This window comes from Hyaena hyaena, unplaced genomic scaffold, assembly GCF_003009895.1.
Source record: "Hyaena hyaena isolate Hyena2069 unplaced genomic scaffold, ASM300989v1 scaffold_614, whole genome shotgun sequence".
Lineage (NCBI taxonomy): Eukaryota > Metazoa > Chordata > Mammalia > Carnivora > Hyaenidae > Hyaena > Hyaena hyaena.
Genome location: NW_024081244.1, coordinates 129176 through 151714, shown reverse-complemented (window position 1 = coordinate 151714; position 22539 = coordinate 129176). Strand labels below are relative to the sequence as shown.

The following is a 22539-nucleotide window of genomic DNA, read 5'->3' as shown; positions in this document are numbered from 1 at the left end:
CTGGCAGCATGGACCTGCTTGGGATTCTCTCTCCTTTCCTCGCTGCTCCTCCCCCACTCACACTGCCTCTGTCTCTTTCAAAATACATAAACTTTAAATTATACATGATAAATGATGTATGCAGTTTAATAAATAAACGCTTATTAAGAGGTAATCAAATATTCTTACTGGAAACCCAGCACAAAAGTTTCGAGCCGCCAAGTTAGATAAAAGCGAAGAAGGGGACCAGGTGCCTGGGTGGCTCAGTCAGTTGAGCATCTGACTTTGGCTCAGGTCATGCTTGAGGTTCATGGGTTCAAGCCCCACACCGGGCTCTGTGCTGTCAGCTTCAGGTCCTCTGTCCCCCTGTCTCTGCCCCTCCCCCACTTGCAAACTTTTTCTAATTACTAAAAAAAAAAAAAAAAAAGAGCAAAAGAGGGGAGAGAGGAGCTTTGCCACAAGGAGAAGGGCAGGAAAGAAGAGGAAGCACAGATTGGTCAGGGGCTGATGAGGAGGAGCTGGGACTTTGGGGACAAAAGGGGACATGTGGGGGCCCTCACTCCCTAGGAGTTCTCTAGCCAGCTCTCCTCTGATCAGACTCCTCCTCCCTCCCCTAAAAGAGGCCTGCGGGAAAGGAGCGGCAGAAATGGACTTCAGTCTTCTCGTCCTCATCAGCATTTAAATATTTTTATAAAGAGCCTGTATTTCCTTCATAACCAGAGAGATACACAACCCATTTTCTAAACACCTTCGGGGATTATCGTAAGGAAATAAACTGAGGTTTTCACACGGTTGCCATTTTGAATCGATCGGAATGGAACTCTGAGCACTTGAAATGAGGAAAGCAGGTGCTTTTCTGGAGGAAATTTCCCCCCATCCCAGACTAATTAGACCATATAAAGGCCCAGAAAAATCATACGGGGCATGTCACAAAAGTATGTGTCACTTGGTTGAAAGACATGTGATCTGGGCAAGACTCAATACACACACATTCCATTTCTAGATAAGGATTAAATCAACTTTAAAACATACCAAAGGATTTATTTTGAGAATATCAACATAAACCAGGTTATCGTATTTCGATCCCTTCCCTCGCCCCCCTCTCTCTTCTCTTTGTCTCTCATCTAAGCAACTATGTAACCTTTTCATTACCAGGCTCAAGGACAGCTAACTTACAAATCCCCAACCTCTTCGGCTACCCTAAACTTTCTCAGCACCTCTGGAGGCCTCTTGAGAGACTGTGGGCATAGGTTTCCCCTTCCGGGAGGGGTGCTGGGAAGATCTCCGCCTCCCAGAACCGGATGGGCCACTCACTCCAGCGAAGGCAGCTGATGTTTTATCTCAGGAGCTGACTCCACAAGGCTGGGGACAGAGGAGAGGCCGAGTGGGGGAAGGGGACGGTAACTTCAGGTCCTAATTTGGGGTAAAAAAATTGGGTTTGGGGTTTGGGGTTTTTTCCCCCTAATTCAACAAAAGCAGAAGCTTCCACACAAACCTAGTAACAGCTTCTTCACATCAAGTTTCACCTGCTGAGTTAAGTCACTAATGGAAAAGCACACACAAACTCCTCCAAAGTATTACGGCTGCACGGACACACAGAGGGGCGAATTTCTCGAATGCAGAACAGGCAGGCACCACTTCCTCCTGCGGTCAGCACCCATTAACCAGCATCCTTCCCTGCAGTGCGCCAAGGATGGTTCAGTAAAGAGTACAGGTCAGGGGGCTCAAAACACGCGCGCACACATATATATACCTGGTTAATATACAACATGCTACACGCACGCACGCACACACACACACACACACACGCTTAAACGCTGGGCTTTCAAAAACACTCTGTCCCACCTCATTTTAGCTCTGCCATTTTAGCCCCCCACATAATTAAGTCAAACCCCAAGAGGCAGAACCCAGCCCAACGCCCCCGCCCCCCCCCCGCAACCAAAAAAAAAAAACAAAAACAACCCCTCAAGGGCCTCAAACAATGCGTCACCTTGCACAGGGTACTACACTCAGGTCCGCAGGTACCCGGGATGGGGAGACTCGGTAGGTTAACTATTATTAAAATAAGCTGAAATCATTAACCCCCAGTTTCCCGGCCCGAGTTTGCGTCAGTCCTGTAACCCCTTCGCTGCCGCTGGGCTGGGCGAAGCCACGCCTCGCCGGGCTCCGCGAGCACCCCAGACCTGCGCCCCCTGCCCGGGTGTGCGCGTGCGGGGGGGGGGGGTGGCGGGAGGGCTCCGCGCGGCGTGGGAGGGGCCTGGCAGGTGCCCGAGGCGACCCACTGGGCGCTCGCCCGCCGCACCCTTGCCGGCCTTTCCCGGACTTTCCTGAGTTTGGGGCAGCGGGCTGGTCGCCGTCGGGGGCGCTCCCCGCTCGCAGAACTCCCCAGTCCAGGCAGGCCGCCCCCCGCCCCCGCCGGCCGCGGCTGGGCACGCGCCCCGGGCCCCGGCCGCCCGCCCCGCTCCCACGGCCGCGCTCCCCGGACCCGGCTCCCCGGGCGGCCAGACGCGAGCAAAGTTGCCGGCGCCCCGCCCAGCACGGCGGCGACCTGAGGGTCGCTGCGACTTCGCGGGACCCGCGGGCGCGCGGGCGGCGGAGGGCGCGGAGGCGGAGGTGGGGCGCGCCGAGGCGGGCGGCCTCGTACCTGTCAGCTCCCGGGGCACCTCGGCGCTCTCGTCGGTCATGGTGGCCGTCCGCGCGCGGGGGCAGTGCTGGCCCCACGCCGATCCGCCGCCCCCCGCCCTCCCCGAACCCCGCAAATTTTAGAGGCGGACGCAGCCTGCGCCGGGGGCTGGGGGGGAGGCGAGAAAGCGAGGGCGGAGAGACGGCTTTGCCGCGCCCCCCGCCCCTCCGAAAAGAGGGAGTTGCAAATCCGAGGGGGGTCCACGCCGCTACATGACGCCCCCCGCGGCGGCGGGCGGCGGAACGCAGACCCGCGGGGCTCGGCGCGGCGGCGGCGGCGGCGGCGGCTCCGGCCTCGGCCCGCTCCCCGGCCCCGCGCCGCACCTACGGCCCTAGGTGCAGGCGGAAGGCGTGCGCAGGGCGGGCGCGGCGGCGCGGTGGCGGGGCCGGGGCTTCCTCGGCTCCCGCCGGGCTGGGCGGGGGCGGCTCCGGCCCTGCCCGCTCCGCTCCTCCCGCGGCCCCGCCCCTCCTCCTCCCGCGGCTCCGCCCCCTCCTCCCGCGGCCCCGCCCCCTCCTCCTCCTGCGCCTCGCCCGGCCCCACCCCCTCCTCCTCAGCTCCTCCCCCTCCTCCTGCGCCTCTCCCGGCTCCTCCCCCTCAGCTCCTCCCCCTCCTCCTCCTGCGCCTCTCCCGGCTCCTCCCCCTCAGCTCCTCCCCCTCCTCCTCCTGCGCCTCACCCCGCGCCACCCCCCCTCCCGCGCGGGGCGCTCCGGGGGAGAGGCCGCCGCGCAGGGCTGCGGGGCTGCGGGCGCCCCTTCCTCCCGCACCGCCCCGGCCCTGCGTCTGGAGAGCCGTCTGCCGGCCGCGCGGCCCCCGGCCCCCAGGCCGCGGCGCCCGGCTCCCGGCGGGCTCGGGGGAACGCGGGGCTGCGGACGCCGCGGAGCCGTCTGCGCCGACGGCCGTGCGCCCTGGGCCCCCTGTCCGCGCTCCCCCTGCCCAGCCAGTTCTTCGGCGTGATTCGTTTTCTGTTTCTGGTGAGCAGGAGCTGCACGAAACCTGGAAGCGCTAACCGTATGGGAGAAGACGCGCGCGCGCGCGCGTGTGTGTGTGTGTGTGTGTGTGTGTGCGCGCGCGCGCGCGCCCCGCCGTCGGCAATCTCAGCACCCCGGCTGTGTGTGTGTGTGTGTGTGTGTGTGAGTGTGTGTGTGAGCGAGCGCGCGCGCCCCGCTGTCGGCAATCTCAGCACCCCGGCTGTGTGTGTGTGTGTGCGCGCGCGCCCCGCCGTCGGCAAACCCCGGGTGTGTGTGTGTGTGTGTGTGTGTGTGTGTGTGAGCGAGCGCGCGCGCCCCGCCGTCGGCAATCTCAGCACCCCGGCTGTGTGTGTGTGTGTGTGTGTGTGTGTGTGCCCCGCCGTCGGCAATCTCAGCACCCCGGCTGTGTGTGTGTGTGTGTGTGTGAGCGAGCGCGCGCGCCCCGCCGTCGGCAATCTCAGCACCCCGGCTTCCAGGGGGCGCTTTGGGAAAAGCCTTTCACCTGCTGCGGAACCTCCTTCCACCCCCGGCGGACTCGGAGTGAGGCTGCTCATAGGTCCGACCCTCCCTGACCCCTCCGACCCCTCGGGGCCCCACCCCTCGAGAGATCACTTCGGGGCCCGGAATGTTCTTGATCCCCTCCGTTGTGCTTTCTTTCAGGGCACCTTGGGAATGCCTCTGTGGAATCAGGCGCTGTTTTTAAAGGACAGGAAGAGGGGAGGGAGGAGAGGAAAGGGAATCCCCTGTAAAGCCTGCCGTTGACCTTGGCGTGTCCCCGTACGGGCCTCGCCACCCTTCTAACCTCTACGCCCCACAAGCCGACGCTCTCCGAGACCATCTGCTTCCCTTTCCCTTAACGTTATGTGATCTGTACCTCTGTTTTCGGTTCCAGCCCAATGTGCACCTTCTTTGTGAAGGGTTTTTCAGAGCTCTGTGATCCCTCTTTTCAAAACCACTAGAACATACTGCCTGAAACCCAAGCCCGGCCATACAGTGCCTGCGTTCGTGGCTTGTGTATCTGTCCAGTTTCGCCCTTTCACTCTTGGATTGTTCCCTGAAATTCGGTTTGTCTGCCCAACTAGACTGTGGGCAGTTTGAGGGCAGGACTTCATCTCCGACGTTTAAACCTCCTTAACACACTTGTGCCAATAGGAGTTCAGTAAGCATCTGTCAGCCAATTCGTTTTAAAGCTTGTGGCCTCAGGCGCCTCGATGTTTGTCTCCAAAGTTGGAACTTGCTTTAATTTAGACAATGCCTTTATGCAGCAAATATCTTTTTTATGTAATAAATGGAAATTGACATCTCAAAACTATCTCCCATTCAACCGTGCATGCTCCAAAGGGTTTTTCAGGCACACACCAATGGAGTTTCAGAAAAAGCCCTGAAGGTTCCAAACCATGTGCTAACTTGTGAAAATAAGGACAAACAACTCCCCTCCCCTTGTCCCGGAGTGGTAGAAGGAATCAAAGAAAGGCTGCATGGCGGTCCTGTAATTCAGAGCTCCTCAAAATCTTGTAAAGGAAGCTGGAATTTCAAGAAAAGAATCAAGTTTTTTTTTTTCACTGCAGAAGGGTTATGATTGGCTCCCACATCTTTGAAGGCATGGATTCAAATAAATCTGTTATCTCAATACTCAGAAGTGACTGGCTGATTTGGGGGATCATTTACTGCTTGGGTGTAAAACTCACATCTGTTTCGGAATAGCAAGCAAAGAACTCCAAGGAGCGTGGTTGATAACGCTGTATAAGCAGCAAATGTCCGCCGCCAGCTTAGAGAATGCATGTCCAATTCTGGAGTGCGTGCTTGACAGAAATCTACCCACCCCGCTGGGGCCGCAAACTCAGCGAAACTGCCCTTTGACTTCTGTTATTCTAAGTTCATCCCTGCCTATACAGTCTTGATTCAGAGAGGGTTGCTGGAGGGGTGATGGGGAGGGGGCTCAATGGGTGATGAGCATTAAGGAGGGCGCTTGTTGGGAGGCACCTGGGTGACTCGGTTGAGCATCTGCCACTTGGTTTGGGCCAAGGTCATGATCTCTGGGTTCATGAGATCGAGCCCCAAGTCGGGGCTCTGTACTTCAGCACAGAGCCTGCTTGGGATTCTCTCTCTCCCTCTCACTGACCCTTCCCTGCCCATGCTCGCTCGCTCTCTCTCTCTCTCTCTCAAAATAAATAAACTTTTAAAAAAGTATTTGCAAATGATATTATCTGAGATATGCTTGAAAAAAATCATCCATGTGGTGTGTTGGCAGGGCGGGGTGGAGAACTGAGTAGGGATAGAGATGAAATGGTGCTCTTGTACTGATTTTTGTTGCATCTGGGTAATGGGTACATGGGAGCTCATTGCTCTCACTTTTATGTATGTTTCAAATTTTCAATCATAATCCCAGAAAATCCTTCACAAATAAGACTGAGCAAGCACAAAGGAAAAAGTCAACTCACCCATTAATTCAGAAAATACATCTTTAGCGTGCTCTACTCAGAACTAACAGGTACACAATGGTTCCCTGCACTCAGAACAGCTGATCCCTTTCCATAGACCTCATATCGCCTTGATTCAAAGAAGTGCTTTTGCTCATTTTAATGTTCATGACATCAGAATGCATTTTATAACGGTGTAGACAGTTAACATCATGCTTTTCACACCCCCCACCCAACACAAGCCCAAAGTCTGCTCAGAAACCAGTGGTGCATCTGACGGCTGATGACCTCTGACAGGTTAGAAACTGAAATGACTGTATCTTTATCATAATGAGGAGATAAGTTCAGATGAGCGCAGTGACTTGCTCAAAGTCACAGGGCTCAGAAGAGTCAAAGGTAGAGCCTAGAATTTGAGATTTGCAAGCCAAGATTGGTGTCCCTCCGCCACTTGACCGGGCTCTGAGTCTGTGTGCCATTGGCAGTTCACAGATATTCAGGGCTTGCTCCCTGGCTCCCCAGCTCACAAGGTGCCCCCCTCTCCAGGAAGAAGATTACGGTGAACTTTGATTGCCCTGCAAGCAGTCCAGTGCCAGCCACATAGCACGTATGAATTCATTGACTCTAACGGAATTGAACAACTTTAGAAAAGACTAAAAATAAACAAAATGTGTTAAGTGCCAAATGATGAGTCCCATAAGCGCTATAGAAATTCGAAGAGGTGGAGGGGAGGGGCCCTCCAGGGAGCAGAGGAGCCTTTATAAATTCACTCAACAAATGTGAGTTGATCCCTTACTATTTGCCAGAGGATATAATGGTGAATTATGTGGATGCTTCGTGGAATGCTCATGAAGCAGTCTGGGGGGGTGGGGGGGAGGGGAATGGCGAAGGGGAATGGAGAATAGGAGGTAGGAGTGAAAATGTGTACAGGCCAGAAAACAAGCATGGAGTCCCTCATGTAAACTGTGGACTTTATTAATCATGTTCTATCAGGATCGGCTCATCAAATGTACCAAACTAACGTGAGATGTTAACAATAGGTGAAATTGTGGGTGGAGAATGAGAGGGTGGAGATAACAGAAAACATGTAAATTGGCCTCTCTCCCCCCCTCCCCCCGGTTCCTGGCCCTGAGCTCCTAAAAGGCCAGTGATTTCCTAGAGCGATAAGTGATAAGAAACCCAGGAGCATCTATGGTTCTCCTATTTGGTCTTTGACCCTGTCCCTCAAGCGGAGCTCCTAAAACCCTTATAAATTCCTAAGTGATAAGAACACCAGGAGCCCCTTTTGTTCTAACGAGGCGGCGACGCTGGGCAGGTTCCTGGTTCCGGATGGGGCCGGTCACCTGAATGACTAGCTGTGCCTAGAAGCTAGAAGCCTGGACTTCCCAGCCCCTCCCCCAACCCCATCCTGCAGAGAGGGAAGAGGGGCTGGAAACAGTTAATCATTGATCGTGCTTATGTGAGGAAGCCTCCATAAAACCCCCGTAGTATGGAGTTTGGAACATCTCCACCCCAGGAGGGTGACGCCTGCCCATACAGCACGAGGGCCTGTTGCCTGGAGCCACCGCCCCGTGTATCTCTTCACCTGTATGGCGTCTGCATCCTTTATCACCCCCTTTAATAAACTAGTGAATGTAAGTGTTTCCGTGAGATTCTGTGTGATGCTCTTGCAAATTAATCAGACTTGCGAAGGGGATCATGGGAACCTCTGATCTGTAGCCAAATCAGACGGCAGTTGTAGGTAACCTGGGGACCTACTGGTGATGGGCACCTGAAGTGGGATGGGAACCATCTTAGGGGACTGAGCTCTTAACCTGTGAGGTCCAAACGACCTCCAGGTAGATAGGTCAGAACTGAATTACATTGTAGGACACCCAGGAACTACTTGTTGTGGGGAAATCCTCCGTGCATTCGGTGACCGGCGGTGTCAGAAGTGACATGTTCCCTGTAAAAGCGAGGTAACAGTGGAGAAGAACTGGGGCTTTCCCTCGTTCAAAAAGAGGAAAGCCATTTTTTTCCTTCACAGGGGGTGTATGGGAACTCTGTACTTTCTGTTCAGCTTTTCTGCAAATCTAAAGCTGCTCTTAAAAAATAGTCTCTGAACGTATGTAAAAATGCATACAACCACAAGGACAAAAAAAAAAAAAATAAGAGTGTGTAGCAAATAAGAGCATTCAACATTTTGCAAAGTGAGGGAGCCAATGGGAGACTGGTAACTGACTTAACAGACCAAAGAAAGATAAATTCTAAACCGTAGAGAGAAAGCAAATACAAAGCAAGCTAATTTCTATAGCAGACCCCAAGAAAAATCTCAGGAACCAGAAGCAAATTATCCGTGCAGGCAGAAACTGCAGAGAGAGAAGAAAAGCCGGGAAGGTTGATATTCAACACTCAGATTCCCTCTTCCAACCTCACACAGCAGGTCAACTACCACCACCACCAGCCCCTCTGCCGCCTAAGACTGGAGGTTTACTCTTTGGACAGTGAATCAAAACGACTGAGCCTTGGAGTGTCTGGGTTGAGTGACCAACTCTTGGTTTCGGCTCAGGTCATAATCTCATGGTTGGTGGGTTCAAGCCCCATGTCAGGCTTCGCACTGATAGGGTAGAGCCTGCTTGGGATTCCCTCCCTGTTTCTGCCTCTCAAAATAAATAAACTTAAAAAAAAAAAAAAAAGGACTGAGTCTTAGGACAGTGGAGGGTAAAAGTGAGAAGTCATACTATACCAAGGAGAGGGAAATTTAGAGAAAATCTGCTTCCTGAGTCTAGCAGCAAGGCTTATAATTTCAGACAGAAGATTAGAGAATTTGTCTCCTAGGTTATTGACTGACTATCTTTAAAAGAAAACCCCATGCATTACTGATACACGAGGATTTACCAATGAAAAAGTCAGCTCCCCATCTATCACCCTAAATTGAGCCCCATCAGCCCTCCCCACTCACGTAAAGCTTCAGATCAGCTTTGCCATGCCTCATTGTTAACTATGGACACCCAAGGAACACTGGTATTTGGGGAAAGCCTCTACCATAAAGGCAAGAGACACCAATAAATGAGCCCTAACAAGGATGCGGAAAAGCAGGTGGACAGGAGAAAACCTGAGGATCTATAGTGAAGGAAGTTTTGCATCTGGTCAGCATGGAAAAACAAGGATTGGTCATTTCTTCTCACCAAAAACTAGAAAATTGTGCAAAATATAAGAAACTACTATTTTTCAGGGCGCCTGGGTGGCTTAGTTGGTTAAGCGTCCGACTTTCGCTTAGGTCATGATCTTGCGGTTCGTGGGTTTGAGCCCCACGTCGGGCTCTGTGCTGACTGCCAGCTCAGAGCCTGGAGCCTGTTTCAGTCTGTGACTCCCTCTCTCTCTGACCCTCCCCTGCTCATGCTGTCTCTCTCTCTCTCCTAGAAATAAATAAAAATATTAAAAAAAAAAGAAACTACTATTTTTCAGATATCAGACATCAGATAGGAGAGGTGTGAAATCCTGGAAAGAAAGGAAATAAAGAGACTGCTGTGATTGCCCGCTATCTGCCTGGGACTAACCGGATGGCAGGTGCAAAGAGGGGGTCCTGGGCAGAGCCTGGCAAAGATGAAGTTTAGGGAGGCAAAGGCAGCCGGATATTGCAAGGTAGAAGTCTAAGGAGGAGGGAGCTGGTTGAAGAAGACTCTAGAAGTCAGCAGAGGGGGTCCCTCAAGTCTTGGCTGAGCCCTAGGTCAACTCACATCCAGTGAAACTCTGCGAGGCCAAGTGATCAGCAATAGGGGTACTGCAATCCCAGCTACGCCTAGACCTCGCACAATGCAAAGCGGCATTTGAGCTCTCAGACCAGCTAACGTGGGGAGCTGAGGGTTCCCATCCCAGACATTCAGTGGAGACGTTAAGAAGCTATCAAAACAAAAAACAAAACAGAAAGTCCAAAGTAAGTAGAAGGGAGAAAATCATACAGACTGGAGCAGAAATCAATGAAATTGAAAATGGACAAATGATTTTTAAAAGTCGATAAAATCTGGTCCCCATAGATATGGTGGTTAAAACCATATTGAGATATCACCACATCCGCAAGAAAGGCTAAAATAAAAAAGGTTGACAATACTAAGTGTTAGTGAAGATACAAAGTAACTAAATGCTCATACATTGTAGGAAGGAATGTAAAAGTATGCAATTACTTTGGAAAATACTTAGGCCATTTCTTACAAAGCTAACCTTATGCTGGATATATAACCTTGCAATTCCTATACATTTACCCAAGGGAAATAAAAATATATGTTCACCCAAAGGCTTACATGAGAACGTTTATAGCAGGGGCGCCTGGGTGTCTCAGTCAGTTAAGCGTCTGACTCGAGCTCAGCTCAGGTGTTGACCTCAGAGTCATGAATTCAAACCCCCGCTGGGCTCTGCACTGGGCGTGAAGCCTACTTTAACAAAAAAGACTGTCTTAAAAAAAAAGAAAGAAGGAAAGCTTTTTATAGCAGTTTTATTCACAATAGCCCAAAATTGAAATAAGACAAAAGGTGTACAGTAGCATAGACGAATGTAGCATATTCACACAGCGGACTATGTACCAGCGACACGAAGCAGTGAGCTCATGTTACGTGCAGAAATGGAAGGACGGATCTCAAAAACGTTAGGCTGAGCAGCATAATTACAACACGAACACACAAGAGTAGAGATGGACCGAGAGCATTTATGTAAATCTCTAGGAAAGGCAAAACTGTCTGACAGCGACAGAAAGCAGATCGGTTGTTACCTGGGACCTGGGGCCGGCAGGTGTTTCAGGAAGAGCCACAGAGAACAATTTGTACTGATCAAAGTGTTCAATACCTTGACCGTGGCTGAAGGAACAGAGTACATGTACTTGTCAAGCTTCATTGAACCGCATGCCTAAATCGGATGCACATTACTGTGGGGAGTTTATAGCACAATAAGGTTGATTTTTAAAATCTATAATTGAATCATCAGACATAAAAAAAAAAATCATTTCATCCAAGAAAATGAAAGAATCCCTGGAGGTTCTCTTTTAGAAATCAGAGAAAATAGAAGAGCTCTCAGAGTTTTAAAATATATTACTAGGAATTTTCATTTCTAGAGGCTCTTGAGAAGGATCTGATTCCATGAACACTCAGGTTGTTGACAGAATTTAATTCTTTATAGGGCCAGGGTGTCCATTTCTGGAAAAATAGCTCTCAGCCAGGCCCATTCTCAGCTCTTAGAGGCTGTTCTCATTTCTTAGCATGTGCCACCCCTCCATTTCAGGGCCAACAAAAGCATCTCTTGCATCAAATCCCTTTCATATTTCAAGTCCCCTTCGCCTGTAAGGGTTCACCCAATTAGGTCAGGCCCACCAAGTGTTGTCTCCTTTTCTTCAAGTTAACTATGCTGTGTAATATAACCCAATCATGGTAGAGATGTCCCATCTGATTTAGGGGTCATATCACACACCACAGGAATGAGTAGACAAGGCAGGGGTCGTTGAGGCTGATGTTAGAATTCTGCTACCGTCATAAAGTCGCCATAAAACTTACAGAAAAATAATTAAGAAGAAATTTTAGCAAATTATTGTGTTGTGGTTGCTGACAGATGCATTACACTCATTTTTGTTTTATTTTGTTTTGCTTTGGTTTGCTTTACTGAACTTCAGGGTGTGTGTGTGTGTGTGTGTGTGTGTGTGTGTGTGTGTGTGTGTGTTTAGCACCACGACATATCACGAAATCAAGTAAGGATACCAAACTTTTTATTGGTGGATGTAAGTATTTTTTATGCTCTTTTCCTTTTTGATTAATATCTATGCACTCAGGATTAGCCTTTATTTTAGTTATCACTTCTGGAACCTGATACTGGAAACCATTTCGAGAGGGGCCTTTGACATGGGAGTTAGGAATGAGCCACGTTAAAAGAGAGGATAGCAGTTCATGAAATTTTTTCAAATTCTCTAATTTAAAAATCTACCGACAAAGATGTCCTTGGGTTCGTGAACAGATCTGTCCACCAACGGAATATTATTCAGCGCTGAAGAGAAATGAGCTATCAACCCATGGAAAGACATGGAGGGACCTTAAGCGCATATTACTAAGTGAAAAAGACTATTTGAAAAGGCGAAATACTGCACGATTTCAATTCTGTCACATTCTGGAAAAGGCAAAACTATGAAGACGCTAACGGGTCAGTGGTTTGCAGGGACCTGAGCAGGGAGGGGAGTGACCAGGTAGAGCCCAGAGGATTTTGAGGCAAATAAAACGACTCTGGGGTAGAAGCATGGCAGACACATATCATTGTACATTTGTGAAAACACGTAGAAGGTGCAGCACCAAGCATGACCCCAGAGGGACCCTATGGACTCTGAGTGACAGGGAGGTGTCCGCGGGGCTTCATCAAATGTGACCAAGGTCCCACCCGCCCTGGCGCAGGACGCCCATAGCGGGGAGGTTGTGCGGTGTGAGGGCAGGGAGTGTATGGGGCCCTCTCTGCCTCCTGCTCGAGTTTGCTGTGAACCAAAAACTCCTGTAAAAACTAAAGTCTGCCTCAAAACCATCCAGTCATCTGAGCAGTAATCACAGCAGCAACAGCTGCCGCCTGATGCCGCCGAGCCCGTGACCCACGTCAGCTGCGGCTCCACTCTTCCAGTCCTCCCCCCTCCAATCTCCTCACGTGAACTTGGAAGAAGGGGAACAGGGCGCCTCGTTAGGCCGTGGGGCTCTCCCTGGGGGGCAGGGCTCCTTGTGAGACCCCCTGTGGTCACCAGAGGAAAGGGTAGAGGGTCCGGACTGCAAATAGAAAGACAGTTGGCCTCTTTCACTCAACTCTAGAGATTGTTCTGAAATCATCTCTGCCCGGAAGCACCTTAATCATCCCCAAATGGATGCATTTATCCAATTAATACCCGTATTTGGGCATATATATATATATATATATATATTGCCTTGCTAAACCAACTTTAATACTCATGATGGGTAGGAGGCTCAGAGCCAGTTAGAAGGTCCCTTCAGCTGGGTCTGCAAAGTGGCCTGGAGGGGGCAGTTCTGCCTGTGCTGAGCGAAGACCAGGCGCCCCTCCCACCAGGGGCAAGAAATCTTGGGGAGAACGCCCGGCAATGCCTGGCTGCAGCCACAGGCCGCAGAGGCAGCAGTCCCCCAACATGGTCTCCTTGGGCGGTCAGTGTCTCCCCGGCCTCCCCAGGGGAGAGGGTGGCTCAGAGGCTGCCAGCTCTGGGCCTCAGCCAAGGTAAATAACGTCCAGGCGTCCCTGCTTTCCATCAGGCCCCTGTGCTTCTGCAGTGACACGCTCCTTGAGGTGAATAACCCCACAGAGGCATGTGCCAGTGGGCGCACACTACAGGCCCAAGCCCGCGCAGGAGGCTGGGTGCGGCAGGCGCAGCAGCATCTCCCCAGGGGCAGGGCCCCCCCGCGGCCGGCTGTCCGCGTCAGCTGCTGGCCAAACAGGGGAGGACCATCTACATTATCTTTAGAAATAGCTGCTTCTGGGGCACCTGGGTGGCTTAGTTGGTTAAGCGTCCGACTTTCGCTCAGGTCTTGACCTCGCGGTTCGTGGGTTTGAGCCCCGCATCGGGCTCTGTGCTGACTGCCAGCTCAGAGCCTGGAGCCTGTTTCGGAGTCTGTCACTCCCTCTCTCTCTGACCCTCCCCTGCTCATGCTGTCTCTCTCTCTCTCTCCTAGAAATAAATAAAATATTTAAAAAAAAAGAAAGAAATAGCTGCTTCTGGGAAGCTGGGTTGTTTGGGCCATTCCGGAAGGCCTACACAAGGGTCCTCGTCCCCGGACTCACCCCTCAACCCGCCTCTGTCCCCTAGGTTTGCCCCTCCATATCTTTTCTAGAAGCAAGGTGAGCTGACGCTGATGCTTCTGAATCTGAATTCTGGCTCATTGTCCCGGAGGCCTCGTTCGGGTCTGCTTTGTGCAGGAGACAATAAGCTTACAAGACCAGGCCCATCCATTAGCCGGCTTCCCTCACCACCCACTCAGGAACTCTGTCGGCAAGCCGGCGGGTCCTCGGCTGGGCAGGAAATCCACAGATAATTCACCCTGACTTTGAGCCGGTCCAACTAGCAAGTCACCAGACAACCAACATAGTCTCACGATGGGAAAACCAGTAATTAAAATCTCTGCCTGATTTCCTGCTCTCTTTCCAATGATTACCGTAGGCCTGTACTGCATCCTTTGTTACATTTTCCTTATGTACACCTCCTCCTTCTCTTTCGATGTTGTCATTTTCGGTGAAGAAATACTACTTTTAGCCACCTGATTTTATCCCTACTTTGTCCAGGTGACATGCGTCAGACACCATGAGAACAGTATCAGCCACACCGATGCCCGCGTTCGCAAGATCTTCCTTGATGTTGAGCAATGGAAGTACCTTTTCTCATCTGATCCAGACAACTTAAGAAGCAGGTGCTTTTTATTATCTGCACTATTCATACAGGGGTCTTTGCTCCAGAGGGATGAAATAGCTGCCCCAAGGTCACACATGAACACCAGAGTGGTTCTTTTTTTTTTTTTTTAATATAATTTATCATCAAGTTAGTTAACATAGAGCACATACAGTGTGTTCTTGGGTTTGGGAGGAGATTCCCATGATTTATCGCTTACATGCAACACCCGGTGCTCATCCCAATAAGTGCCCTCCTCCGTGCCCATCCCCCATTTACCCCCTCCTTCGACCCGCCCATCAACCCTCACTTTGTTCTCTGTATTTAAGAGTCTCTTATGGTTTGCCTCCCTCTGTTTGAAACTATTTTTTCCCTTCTCTTCCCCCCATGATCTTCGGTTAAGTTTCTCAGAATTCACATAGGAGTGAAAATATGATGTTTGTCTTTCTCTGACTGACTTATTTCACTCAGCATCATACCCTCCAGGGTAGTTCTGACTGTAGATTGAGTTAAAGAGGCTGCCCTTGGATTTATTCCTGAATCCATTATGCTGCTTAGGAAATGGTTACTACTGCCACCTGCTGGTGGAAAGCAGAGACAACGGGCTCTTGCTCTGGTTACACCAAGGTTTGGAGCGATTTTAGGGCCTTGTGTCAAGCTAGTGTCTAGAACAGTGCCTGACACGTAGTAACCGCTCAGAAGTCGTGGAATGAGTGAATGGAAGATCCCGGAGGAATTTTTGTGGGTACAAGTTCTTTGTTAACTCTCACAAAGAACCAAAGCCGGAAATAGCATGGAGGATACCTCCACACCAAGGCCATACTGTTTCTGGCATATACTTCACATTTCATTACTTTCACCCAGCTTAAAAGCCGACACTCACACTTGTGTTGACATCTGCATCTATCATTTGAACTGTATAGGTTTCAGAAAGAATGTTAGGTTTAGAGGTGACTGGGCGGCTCTGTCGGTTAAGTGACTTGGGATTTTGGCTCAGGTCATGATATCATGGTTTGTGGGATCGAGCCCCACATCAGGCTCTGTGCTGACAGCGTGAATCCTGCTTGGGATTCTCTCTCTCCTCCACTGTGCTTTCCCCACCTCCTCAAAATAAATAAACTTTAAATTTGTTTTAATGTTTATTTTTGAGAGAGAGAGAGAGAGAAAGCACAAGCAGGGGAGGGACAGAGAGAGGGAGACACGGAATCCGAAGCAGCCTCCAGGCTCCGAGCTGTCAGCACAGAGCCCAACGTGGGGCTCTAACTCACAAGCCACGAGATCATGACCTGAGCCACAGTCGGACGCTTAACTAACCGAGCCACCCAGGCGCCCCCAAAATAAATAAATGTTTAAAAAAAAGAATCTCAGTTTTAGAAGTCAAAAGGTCCTGAGAAATCCTGGCTAGTGGTTCTCAAGTCCTATTTCAAAAGACGGTGATAAAACAGTGTTTTGTGGACAAATAATTTTCAGAAACAATGCAATAAAGTTCCACTGCTTTCTTCACGGCAGAGCTCCTCAGAGCATTGAGCATGCTGCTGTACATTAGGACCCTCTGACGGGGCTTTTAGAGGATGCGGCACTTCCCAAAGATCTCTGACTCCACAATTCCTTTCCAGCGAGCCCCTTCAGGTTGGGAAGCTCCAGGAAGCTCAGCCACAGCAGAGCATAGTGCGCCCGTCATCATTCAGCTGGCTATTGGCAGAGCTGGAATTCTCCTTCCCAGTGTCCCTTTCACAATATCATGCTTGTTCTATTTAATTTCTCCATATGAAAAACAAACACTCATCCTGCCGTGTGCAGAACCTTTCGGTTATAAAAGGGCCGCGAGCCAACATTGAATGAGGGCTCCTCTGTGCTCTCCCCGCCCCATCCCTGCTGTGAATGGGCGAAGCAGATGACTGTTGTATTTCACAGCATGATTTAATAAATGAGCATTCTTGTTTAAACAACTGCCTCCGTTGGATTGGCCGGTGAGAGTCTGCCCTGAGAGTCACATCTTGCTGATTTTCTTTTCTTTCTTCTTCTTTTTTTTTTTTAGACTCCACACCCAATGTGGGGCTTGAATTCACAACCACCGTGAGATTAAGGGTCATGTGCTCTACTGACTGACCAGTCAGGAGCCCCAACATCTTGCTGACTTTCTATGTGTCAGCCACAATGGCCTTTTTTCATTTTCTAGAAAGTTACGTCGTTTCCCGTGCCACACTCTTCATACATGCTGTATTCTTTTCAACTCCTCCCCTATACTCCCCTGCCCTGACTTCAGGTGCATAGAATTAGGTTAATGATAACCTTTGGCTGGTGACATGTCATCATCATTGACCCATTCACAGCATCCTTTACCCCTTTTTAAAAATTTTTTACAATGTTTATTTTTGAGAGAGAGACAGAGAGAGCATGAGTGGGGGAGGGCCAGAGAGAGATGGAGACACAGAATCTCAGGCTCCAGGCCCTGAGCTGCCAGCACAGTACCCGACACAGGGCTTAAACCCACAAGTCCTGAGATCATGACCTGAGTCGAAGTCAGACACTTAACCGACTGAGCCACCAAGGTGCCTCTCATTTACTTATTTTAATAATACAACGAACATCATCCAATCCAAGGGCAAGAATGTGACCAGTAACTTATATTTACCTATCTGCTCCTTCCTTATCCCATCGTGTTATAGCTCCCTCAAAGGATATCTTGGTCCTAAATAGCAGATTTATCATTTGCCTGCTTTTTATTTTGTTTGTTTGCCTAAACACACACACACACACACACACACACACACACACACACATTTCCTTCGATTACTTGCTTTTCTGGTTTTGTTTTGGGGTTACATTTTCTTTGCCTTGGAATCTTTGATTAGATGCTAGATAGAGACTGTGAAGATTTCATTTTTTTTAAATATTTTTATTTATTTCTAGGGGAGAGAGAGAGACAGTGTGAGCAGGGGAGGGTCAGAGAGAGAGGGAGATACAGACTCTGAAATAGGCTCCAGGCTCTGAGCTGTCAGTCAGCACAGCACCTGACGCAGGGCTCGAACCCACGAACCGCGAGATCATGACCTAAGAGAAAGTCGGACGCTTAACCAACTAAGCCACCCAAGTGCCCCAACACTGTGAAGATTTTATTATTCAGTGTCTGGATTTTGTTGTTTTCTTTTAAAGATAACAGTATTTTTGAGTTCTGTTCTAGCAGACTCATTGATCAACTTTCAAACTTTTTTTTGTCTCTGGTGGGCTCACTACTCCAAAGTAGTCTCTCCTTTAGGTTGCTTTTGCCTGGCTCCTCATCCGGGGGTCTTCATGAATCTCTACTGAATGCCTGGCATGTTCAGCCAGCTCTTTCTTTTTTGATTTATGTTTATTTTTTTTAATGGTTACTTATTTTTGAGAGGGAGAGAGAGTGTGAGTGGGGGAGGGGCAGTGTAAGAGGGAGACACTGGATCTGAAGCAGGTTCCAGGCTCTGAGCTGTCAGCACAGAGTCCAATGCAGGGCTCAGATTCACAAACGGCGAGTTCATGACCTGAGCCGAAGTCGGACACTTAACTCACTTAGTGCCCCTCATGCTTCCACAAGATCTTTCTGTTCCGCTTGGTCAAAAATTAAGCATCACTCAGCCCCCAGGGAGTGCTTTCGCTTCCTTGTCAATGTTCTCACCAGAATTCATTCATGTTGTTACATATAGTTTGTACTAATTCACTTTGCTGTGTTTTTTTACATGATTTTTCTTGAGATATTATTATTATCATCACTTATTTTATAGAGAGAGCCCAAGCACGAAGAGGAAGAAAGGCAGAGAGAGAGAGAGAGAGAGAGTGAGAGAAAGAGAATGGAAGAGAGACAATTTTAAGCAGGCTTCATGTTCAGCACAGAGCCCAATGTGGGGCTCAATCCCACGACCCTGGGATCATGACCTGAGCTGAAATCAAGAGTCAGATGATCCACTGACGGAGCCACCCACGTGCCCCCTATTAATTTACTTCTCAGAAGGAAACAATAAAGTTTTCCCAATATCATACTGGGGATTTTGGTAGAGGGCTCAAGCACGTAGGGCAGACAGAAGACCCCAAAGCCACTCCCTCCACATGGGGGCACACTGGTGGCCCCCGTCCACCAGGACCAAGGGATGCAGTCCATAAATGTCAAGGCCGGTGGAGTCTGGCAATTTCACCTAGACTATTTAATTTTTTGGTTAGATTAAAATAACTTCTTTCAGGTTTCATTTTATTCTGAAAAATTTCCACATTTCCTAAATGAGACCTGGGTGGATTCCACTTTTCCCTCCTGTGTTGTCTAGCTCTGGCACAATTGTAAGGTCATTTTAATGACACCTCCAAGCAGATAGAGACATTGCCAGGAACCTCGCTGCTCATTCACAAACGCTTCAGCCCCTGGACAGCCCACATTTAGAAAAGGCAGCACTGTCTGTGGGAAAAGCAAAAATAATTTAAAGCAACAAAATAAGAATAGTTAGAGAACCAGTGAAATGTCAAGACAAGTCTAAGAAGTTTGTTACTAATATGAACAAGTGATCAACAATGAGACCAGCATCCGTCGCAGGGCTATCTGACCCCTTTCTCCGTGTCTGGCACACTGGCCCAGCAGCTAGACCGGGTCTTCCTGAGGCCCCCGCACATCCCAGGGACTGCCTGGCTGCCCCCAGGGCCAAGAGGCATCCAGATGCCAACACACCTGATACGTAGTCACTGTGTGGTACTTGAGATGCTCTGGGCTAAGGGCTCCTGTAATTCTATAAATGCTGTTCAAGAAAGCAATGTGGTGAGGAAACCACAACTTCCATGACCTCGTAGATTCATAGTCAGCGGCTGCTGAGATGTTTACGATCGGGGTCTGGCGCACAGGGAGGCTGCTCCAGCAAGCGTATTTCCTTGACAATCAATGTGTATGACCGTCATTGTGTTATTCATGTCTTGGATACACACACACTAACGTATACACACAACCACAGACACATTTTACATCATGAGAGTGCTTCAGAATTTACATTAGGGAGCACTTTGGGAGGAAAAAAGGCACCAAAATTCATGATCACATTTTAAAAATGCGTATCCTCGTTAGGATTCTTACTCGCTTTTACAAATAAATACCAAGAAATGAGAGTTTCTTGTTTTATTCTGTTTGACAAAAGGTATACATCTAGTAAGTGAAAGAGCTGGTCCCCAAATCCAGGGTCTTAACTACACAAAATCAGTGCGCGTTTTATGGTTGAGGCGTATCTTTAACCATCTTGGTAGGTAAAAGGTTTTTTTGAGCTAAAAAGATGTCTGTGGACAACAGAATGGGTCTCAAAAGACTATGACCTTGGATATTTGACTTATTTGTTTCTCTTGCTCAAATACAGCGCGAGTTCCCAGAACTCAAAAGGAAAGTGGGAACTTGGTGAATTCAGTTCCAGTAAGCCGCCACAAAGAGTTGATTTCTCTTCATTGCATAAGGAAAGCAGAGTAACAACAGGTTACTCAGCTCAGAACTGAGAAGGGCCCTCAAATACGAGAAAGGCCATCGCCCTGGTTTAATCCTATGTGGAACTTCTTTTGTACTTTCAGTTTTAAAATAATAAGCCCCAGAAGGAGGCCAGATAACAACCACAGAATTTTAGAAATTAAAGCACACTTCCCTCAGATCCCTGCATAACCAGCCAGTGGTCCAACGAGTATTGGGTTAAATGTATCTGTATTTATAGTTTAAACCTCTTATTCCACACACACCTACATACAACCTCCAGGGAAAACGAGGACTTACAAAAAGTCTAATATGGAATTCAAGTGCCCTTGGCCAAAATAACAGAGGATGGAAATTATCATTTTTACAGGAGAGCAGGAGAAAATATACTTAAGCCACAGCATGAGAATTGCAGGTTGAATTTAAGGAAGATTTTACTGACCCTTAAGTGTATGACTCACTGGAGGAAGAAACAGGAAAAGATACTTCCTTCCTTTCTCTGAAGGCCATATTTTGCATATTTTACTTATTTTACTTTAAGATATGACCACAATATAGAATATTTGGGAAATAGAAAATGTTTTTAAGGTTCTTATACTCTTATAGTGCTATATTTCTAACAAAGCCATTGTCATCATTTTGAGCGTATCTTTGGTTACTCTTTTTGAAGTATGTGCACTGATCATGTGTGCTATGGATTTATATGTGCTATAATACAATAAAACTTTATATTTTACAATTTTTGTTTCTTTGACACACTCCAAGCATTCTTCTAGATGCTATGGATTTTATAGTCATTCCTTTTTTAAAAAAGTTTTTTAACTTTTATTTGTTTTTGAGAGGCAGAGCATGAGTGGACAAGGGGCAGAGAGAGAAAGGGAGACACAGAATCTGAAGCAGGCTCCAGGCTCTTAACTGTCAACGCAGACCCTGATGCAGGGCTCGAACACACAAACTGCAGGATCATGATCTGAGCTACAGTCAATCGGATGTTTAACCAACTGAGCCACCCAGGCGCCCCTATAGTCGTTCTTGAAATTAACATTCCACAGAAAGCTATACTATACTTCCTTAAACATTGCGGTATTGACGCTTCTGATTTTCTACCAGTAGTAGCATGTTGCAACTGACACGTTTTCATGCATATAGCTTTTGTTCAGATTTGGACAAGTTTCTTGGGATAAAACCCCAGAAGTTGGATCAGAGGCTAGGAACTTTTTTGTGGCTTCCCAAATTGCTTTCCAGAAAGGCATCATTTTTTGCTGCTGTCAGCAGTGCCTGCGAACGCCAGTTTTACTGAAGCCCATTGGCATCATAGCTTTTCCCATTTTTGTTAAATCAATAGGCAGTGACTGGTCCCTCGCTCCTGGCTTTTGTTTTCAGCCACAGGACAACACAGCAATTAGCAATGTATCTAATTTGCCACTTGGTCAGTTCACTGAACGGGATGTTTGGCAAACTGCTTAAAGCAATCTTCAGAACAGGTGATGACTCCCCTTTGGAATGTGGGAATCATCACATTCCAATTCACCAACAGGTCAATCATTCCATCATTTCTGTGCAGAAACCAGTCTACAGTTTACATTTTGCAGCTTGGTTTAAACCCTGTTTCTGTTTTAAACGCTTCAAGTTGAAGAGGACCAAATTTGGGCAAGAGATACACATCGGTGAGAATATTTAGGAGGAATTTGATTCTACTATTTTTTTAATGTTGATTTTTGAGAGAGAGAGAGAGAGAGAGAGAAAGAAGAGGCAGAGAGAGAAAGAGACACAGAATCTGAAGCAGGCTCTAGGCTCTGAGCTGTCAGCACAGAGCCCAACACGGGGCTCGAACCCATGAACTGTGAGATCATGACCTGAGTCAAAGTCAGATGTTCAACCGACTGAGCCATTCAGGCACCCCAGGAAAAATTTGATTCTAAAGATGAATAACTATATCTAAACCTTCACACATAATGAACAAGCTTTATAACCAGTGGAAATGATCCCAGCCTTGCAAGAAATTAGCTTGTGCTGGTGAGTGACTCTCAGCTGCAATAAGACATGAGAATCACTTTTTCAATAAAAAAATGAGAACCAAAGTATTTCTTCTTCCTGCCCTCAAACATACAGCACTGATCGTTCAATTTAACCCACAGTTATTTAGCACTTACTGAATTCATGGTGTCTACCCTGATCTACAAAGGCTACTGAGCTGAATAAAGTATGATCTTCCCCTCAAGTCACACACAGCTTTATATTATAGATCAGTGAGCATTTTTCAGTTGACAGATATTTCAGAAATTACCTCCAAGACTGCAAAATAACATGTTGCATCTAGAAGACCGTGAAACTCAGGGGGCAGTTTGCTCTAAGGCATATTTGTCTTGGACCCCTTCCAAGAGAGCATCAAACATTTTTTTTATGGTAGCCTCATCTAGGAATGGGCCCCACAGCATAGTCGTGTAAGGTAGCCTGGGCCTCAGGTGTTTACAAACTGAAAATCAATAGCCTTTCTTAAATGCCTCTTTGTCTTAGCAGAGTGGATGCTTTCAAATGTTCCTGCACAGCATGTATTGATTTGAATGGTTCAGAGCTCTTGTGTTTTCACCGGATATTGGAAAATACTTTGCTCAAACTAAAAAGTGTACCAGATTTTCTAAAAGAGTGTATCCATAGCC

General features: G+C 48.4%; 1 protein-coding gene and 1 long non-coding RNA gene across 5 annotated transcripts in view; one reads left to right on the top strand and one right to left on the bottom strand.

Annotated features, from left to right (window-relative positions):
- Positions 1-3063, bottom strand: part of CARMIL1 (capping protein regulator and myosin 1 linker 1) — a 300801-nt gene extending 297738 nt beyond the window's left edge. For all 4 annotated transcript variants that reach the window (XM_039257306.1, XM_039257307.1, XM_039257309.1 and 1 more), the window contains exon 1: positions 2624-3063. In XM_039257306.1, the coding sequence (XP_039113237.1) occupies positions 2624-2663 (40 nt within the window). In that variant the 5' untranslated portion in view covers positions 2664-3063. The remainder of the gene's footprint in view (positions 1-2623) is intronic.
- Positions 3064-3369: 306 nt separating this feature from the next.
- On the top strand, positions 3370-5266 carry LOC120248822. The gene is made up of 2 exons (XR_005532687.1): positions 3370-3633; positions 4291-5266. It is a non-coding gene; the product is annotated as an uncharacterized LOC120248822 (long non-coding RNA).
- The last annotated feature ends 17273 nt before the right edge of the window (positions 5267-22539 follow it).